At 39.6% G+C, this 7,020-nt stretch overlaps 1 protein-coding gene across 1 annotated transcript in view; it reads right to left on the bottom strand.

Moving 5' to 3' along the window:
* The window catches only part of LOC110314589 (solute carrier organic anion transporter family member 1A1), a 55,526-nt gene that overhangs the window by 7,479 nt on the left and 41,027 nt on the right, over positions 1-7,020 (bottom strand). The window contains exons 10-12 of the mRNA XM_021188863.2: positions 6,330-6,525; positions 4,454-4,619; positions 1,522-1,694 (exon numbers count right to left, since the gene is read on the bottom strand). Of these exons, the coding sequence (XP_021044522.2) occupies positions 1,522-1,694; positions 4,454-4,619; positions 6,330-6,525 (535 nt within the window). The remainder of the gene's footprint in view (positions 1-1,521; positions 1,695-4,453; positions 4,620-6,329; positions 6,526-7,020) is intronic.

Raw genomic sequence — 7,020 nt, forward strand, 5'->3', positions numbered from 1 at the left:
AGAGGAGGAGAAGAGAAGAGAAGAGAAGAGAAGAGAAGAGAAGAGAAGAGAAGAGAAGAGAAGAGAAGAGAAGAAAGGAGAAGGGGAAGGGGGAGGGGAAGGGATTGGGAAGGAGAAGGGGGATGGGGAGGAAAAGTGGGAGGAGGGAAAGGGGAGGGGAAGGGGGAAGGGGAAGGGAAAGGAAGGGAAAGGGAAGGGGGAGGGGGAAGGGTAGAGGAAGGAGAAAGGGTGAGGGAAGGGAAGGGGAAGGGGAGGAAGGGAGGGGGAGGAGAAGGAGAAGGAAGGGGGAGGGGAAAGGGGAAGGGAAAAGGAAAGTAAGAAAAGAGAAGAGAGCCAGAAGAGAACAGAGATTTGAGGGGATAAGAAGACAGAAGCAATGGAGAAGGAAAGGAGAAAGAGATTTAGATAAGGACAAGGAGTGGGGACACAAAGGAAATGTGGACATGGGAATGGAAAAGCCCAGGGGAAAGAGGGAAAGAAGGGAGAAATGACAATCTTGATTCACTCTAAAAGGATAACACACTATCATTAATTCACATTGCTTCTGAATTCCAATTACAAAGGAAAGGTGGAGTTAAACTATTTCCCATTGCTAGTGGGTGTGAAGTTTGATAGGCTGGAAAACACACCTGCTTATTTATAATATAAAATTTTGAAATTGGCTGTGCAACTTGCTCAGTTTGTGTGAGGGATGAATGTCTATCATAGCACTTATATACCTCCTGGTAAAAGAATATCTATTACTGCATTCGTGGTTTTTGTTAAAGATAGATTAGGCTCAGAATGTCAAGGAGGACTGGACCATGTTACACAGAGAACTTCATACTCTGCCGCTCAGTTAGCTGAGCTGTAGAAATGAGTGCTAGGTAACTACTCTCAATTGCCAAGACAAGAAGTCTCTTCATGTAGGCTAAAAAAGGCAAGTGGATAGGAAAGGACTGGAAGAAATTTTTCAGAAAACTTAAAATTACTGTTAAATTTAGAAGCCCTTAATGTAACAGTCTCGATAAAGGAATCTTACTTAGAACATTGAGGTTCTTGGAACCATGACTCCTAGGGTGTTTCTTCAGAAAAAAAATTAATAATGGACAAAAACACATCTATATGGCAGCAGTTGCATGGGACAGTGGGAAAACATGCTTGCCTCAAAGGTTTGATGACCCAATTTCAGTCTCTAGAGCCCAGGAATATATATAAAAAAAATTAAAGTAAAGTAAATTCAAAGCCCCATTCAGTAGTATGCATCTCTAATTACTTCAGTGAAATAATAGGAGAAAACAAAATTTCTTGCAACCTTAGGCAGGTCAGCTGGAGTACACAGGCAGCCCAGCAGTAGACATACTAAGAAAGTCCATGCCTCAAATAGAAGTGAAAAGAGAGAACAGATTCCGCAACATTCTGACCTGCCTGCATTCTTGGAAGCCTACACCATGCACACATGTGCACACATATCATACACTCACTATACACATACTACTAAGAACGAAAGAGAGAAAATTAAATGAAGGGTTTACTTATTACCTCAGAAGAACCATGTACCCAGGGATAGCTGCGAGTGAGAAGATGAAACTGGCAATTGCTGACAGGATTAAAAAGTGCTGCAGCTTGTTAGCACACTCAGGGCCTTTCTTACACAGCCCCAGGACTGCAGATGCATTTCCTGATGACTGAATGCAGCTGCAATTGTGAAACACCTGTCACAGAAGAAGAAAGATATTGGGCTTAAACCTTCAGTATTGTCTGCACAGCCAGTTGGATCAAAATGGCGAGGGTTGGGTCAATGATATGACTCAGAGAAAGAGCACCCACCTAGTTTGAATGAGGACCTGAGTTTGAGCACAAATGTCATTAAATAAAAAAAAAAAAAAAAAACACTAAATAATTAAAATGCAGGCTAATCGTCCTTTTTATTTCCATCTCTTTTTTTGGTACTTCACATTTTATCATTAAAATATAAAAGGTAGATTTTAAAATTTGGTACATTTTAAACACACTAAGTAAATCTGCAAAAATTCACTGATTTTGAATTCACGCTTTATCTTATTTTATTTGTTTGGTTGGTTTTACTTGTATACGTGTGTGCACATGTTGTATGTATGTGTGTGTATGGTGGGCATGCATGTGCATGTATGCGATTACATCTGTGTATTTTTGTGTCATGGCATGCATGCAGAAGTCAGGAAACAATGTATGGAATTTAGTTCTCCCTTTCTATCATGTGGAACCCAGATTATGATTCTGGTAGTAAGACTCAGTGGCAAATGCCTTTACCCAGTTAGCCAATTTTCTAGCCCGCAGATAATTTTTAGCAATTAAATAAAAATGGCTTTGTTTGTTTTTACCTACTACTAAGTACTAAAGTATCATGTGTGTCAGAATGTTGATGGAATAGTCAGGTACTTACTGATAAAGTTATGTCCTCAAAAAAAAAGTGTTTACTTAAAAAATAAAGCCAAGATTTTTTAATTGTTATGTTTCCACGTCTGATTACCAACCACCTCTAAGTATTCTAACATGTTTAAGGAAAGGAAAAATGCCTGATGCTTATCATGCTAAACTATCATGATGGGGGCCTGGGGAGATGTAACAGTCAGTAATGTCCTGTACAAGCATGAGGATGTAAGTTCAAATCCACAGCACACGTGAAAAATGCATGATTAGAGGATGTGCTTGCAACACTGATGCTCTGAAGGTGGGAACAGGTAACTCTCTGCAGGGTGGCAGACAATGAGAGAAACTGTGGTAAGGTCCTGCTAAAGGCTAGAAGCCCCAGAGACTTTGAAGGTACAGGAGGAACATTGCCTCCTCTCAGCACCAGGCCCCTGTCATGTAGCCACAGCCCCTTATAGAGAGATTTGTGGCCATCAGAGGTGCAAGAGCAATGCCCTCAAGCCCTTCCAAATGTAAATGAGGCATCCAAAACATCCCAGATCTAGATAATAGGAAAAGAGATGTGACCACATTCAAGTAGGCTCAAAACAGAGTTCTCCATTCTAATGAAGTTATCTGGAGCCCAGGAGAGTGTTACCAATAAGCTTACCTTCCCACCCATTCCTCCTGAATAAGTGGTTTAATCTCAGGCCATCCTGAGAAGTGGGGTATGATTTTATGCATCCAGTTTCTGTGATGACAATAAACTGTGTGGAACCATGGACTGACTCTTCCAGATCTGCTGTTAGGAGCAGTGGAGAAGGTCTTCGCCTACAGAGCCGTACTTTAGTCTCCAGCAGAAGACCTCTCTGTGCTCCCAGTCACAACTGCCATCAAGCTAAGGACAATCTCTCTGCCAGGGCAGGCCAGACAGAGATCCCCTTACCCCCACACTCCCCTCTCCCTCACACTCCGGGCTAGACACTGTCCCAAGTCCATGAACCCCTGACTACCATTCTTGGATCTTTAGCAACTACCAGCAGTGCTTAGATGTCCAAGAGCCTGAGAACCCCATAGCCCTGGCCTCATCACAGGCCCAGGGAATCCTGAGCCAGCGCCAGCTTGTCCACACCTCAGACTGTGTTTTGCCACCCCTGGATTAGTGTCTTGACACATTCCTACAGCCCTGTACTCACTCCAGTGGAGGCATAGAGTAAATACAGTCAAACTCCCCGGGTTCTATCCCACCAAGCGGCTGTGACCAGTGGTGGTCATGGGCCAACAACGCTACAACTTCCTCGGTTTACTTGCCAGGCAGCTTAAAAGAACCAGAAAATTCTTGAACACTGAGATCCTGTCTCAGAAGTACAAATTACATGGGACCTGAGAGTTAAGAGGTACTCACCTTCTACACATGTTCATACATATCACACACATACACCCAAATAAATAGGTAGATAGATAGATGATAGATAGATGATAGATAGATAGATAGATAGATAGATAGATAGATAGATAGATAGATAGATAGAGGACAAAAATTTCATGATATGAAAAGTTTTCTGTCAATCTCAACTACTCATCAAGTCTGAGGCCATCCTGGGATTCATGAAACCCTATCTCAACAAAGGGGAAATTCTGTGCAGAGTAATTTATCAGTTTTAATGTTGATTTTTCTGTATTCTTCTGTATATGTGTTAATACAAACAGGTTCATGCTGGCACCTGAGAAAGTCAGAAGAGTGTCCGACGGCCTGGAGCCGGAGTTTTGAGCTACAGCAAGTGCTCTTTATACCTGAGCTCTCTCTCCAACCCATCCAGAGCATTTGAACTCAGATCATTTGAATAATGATTTGGACTCGTTGTAATTAAAAAAATAATGCTCAGACTCTGTCAAGGTTTTATATAATCACCAGGAATTCTAACATCAAGTATGCATATACAGAGTAAATTTAGTTGTTCACAAAAATATTAATCTATTTTAAGCAAGGACTACTCTGCTTTTTAGCAGATGAAAGCTTAGGTCATAGCACATGTTAACTCAGGACACAAAACATCAGCCTAAACCCTGAAAGGATTCTTACCATGTTGGTTCCAGTTCCAACAGGCTTCTCACAGCCTGCAAGGCAGGCTGACATGTATGATAGACCATTGTCTCCGCACACTGGATCCCATGTGTCCGTTAAGCAGCTACACCTTGTGTTGCAGTCAGCAAGGACATTTTTCTCCACAAATAGAGGGTGCTGAACTCTGAAATGATTTGAAATAATGTTACGAATGCTGAAAAATCTACCCAAGCACTTTGTTTTCTTCTTTTCATCTCAGCATGTATACATATGAGGAGAGAGAGAGAGAGAGAGAGAGAGAGAGAGAGAGAGAGAGAGAGAGAGAGAGAGAGAACATCATCTTCACCTCCAGAACAGAAACAGAAGTAATTCATATATCAACCTGTGGTCCCACTATTATGATTTCGGCCCACAAGTTATTTGCTCCAGTGGTCTCATGAATGAGTTTTTAATCACATCAAAACCAAAACTAAATTGCCTAACTTATGAGAAAATATTCTGCTGTCAGAACTAAATTGACGAAAGCTAATCTCTCATTGATCTGCATGAAGGGAAGTAATGAAAGAGAGCTGATTTGAACAAAATCTGCAATTTCTCTTTATGAGACAGTTGGTGCATTTAGCTCCCAAAATGGAGTGTTTGACTGACCACACAGGCTCTTCTGAGATAGAAAATGTCCAGCACTGGCAAGGAGATTTAAACAGGAAAATGTGGGAGTTGAGAGGCTAAATTCAAATCCTGTTCTTCAAGAACAATGTGGAGTCAGCAGGACAGGAGATGGACTTGGTATGTACGACTCTACTCTGGTCTTCTTGGAGCCACTTTTTTTTGTAAGCACACTAATCCTGAGTTTCAATTCGTATGTCTCCAAAGTGAATGGGAAATGTCCTATCTTAATAAAATAAAATAAAATCAGATTATATATATAATGTTTTAGATGTTGTATATAATTATATAAATATATAATTACTTTTTTATTCTTGAAATCATTTAAATACTATAATACTTAAGAATGTTGAAAGGAATTTTAATTTTAATATCTGTCTCATTTTTACTCTCCCTCTGTCATGAGTGTTTTGTGTGTGTGTGTGTGTGTGTGTGTGTGTGTGTGTTTGTGTGTTTGTGTGTTTGTGTGTGTGTGTGTGTGTGCAGTTGTGTGTAGGAAGATGTTTAAAACAGCATGCATGTAGCAATCAGTAGATAATCTTCCACCTTGTAAGAGACAAAGTCCACTGTTCACTGCCGCAAATGCCAGATTAGCAGACCTTTCAGACTTCTAACAGCCTGCAAAGCAGGTTGACATGTAAGCTGAGCCATGACCTATGCCACCCAGATCACAGTAGGATTCCTGGGATTACAGAGAGCCTACAGCTAATATATAATATAAGCAGGAAATACATAAGATTCAAAATCTAAGATTACAGAGTGCATGTGATATACGTATACCAGTGACATTTATAAACATACACATTAATTGAATTACCATGTATTAGATTCAGTTATGCTAAATTTGAGCCCATTGTAGATAATTATGAAGGCTTACAGCCTGTATAGTCAACTTTAAAACTACCTGCTTATAGAGTATGAAATACATGGATAATCTAGACTACAAGGCTCCAGGTTACTTTCCTTTATTACACGTTAAAGCAGACTAGGATATCACCACCACCCATATGCATATGGAATAAAATTACACACTGATAGTCCTCAGGCCTCTTTAATAAGATCACACCTTGTATGAGACTGCATAAAATGGATGAATGGAAGAAAAATATAAAATAACCATGGATCACTGTCATTAAGCATAATAAAATGATCTGGCCATGTACAATCATTACAAAAAGTGAGCCAGCAATTGTGAAAATATTTTGATCTTCATTAGGAAACAACATACCCTTTATAAGAGGTAGTTAATCCAGCAACTGGGAAATTATCACAGGTCATCATAAAGTTACAGGAATAAATAAAATATTCACACAAGGACAGGCCGAATGCTAGATATGCAGCTTTCTTGACAGTGATCTTAAACTTCTTCATAATAAAGCCACTAATTAAATATCCAAGGCATAGTGGAGGTAAGCTATAAACACCTATAAACACAAGTGAAGTAGTATTCATAAGGACATCAGAAAAATAAATATGTTATCAACTTGTCCAATATATCTTACTTAGGAAACAATTTATCTTAAATATACTGTGATTCTACCCCTATTCACTCATATATATTACATAAAATGAGGTTTACAAATACCCATAACACCACTTTAAAAACACAATTAGCATTTACTTAATCATTTGTAGCAAATTATAAAAACCTTTATGAGCATTATACAAAACACACACACACTTCTAAATATTTAATTTGTTTCTTTCCACTCTGTGTATTGGGCATTTGACTTTTCTCCAGGTGATTTTGAAGGTTGCTACTGAATTTGTGTTTATCAAGTGTCAATATTTTGTGCATTGCTGATGTCCAGCATTTTTCCTCCCTGACCCATTTTCCCTATACAAAATCAAAAAGAGAAAGAAGGAAAGAGAGAGAGGGGGTGAGGGAAAGGAAAGGGAAGGGGAAAGGAAAGGGAAGG

Source organism: Mus pahari (assembly GCF_900095145.1).
Source record: "Mus pahari chromosome 2 unlocalized genomic scaffold, PAHARI_EIJ_v1.1 2_unlocalized, whole genome shotgun sequence".
In the NCBI taxonomy this organism is placed as follows: domain Eukaryota; kingdom Metazoa; phylum Chordata; class Mammalia; order Rodentia; family Muridae; genus Mus; species Mus pahari.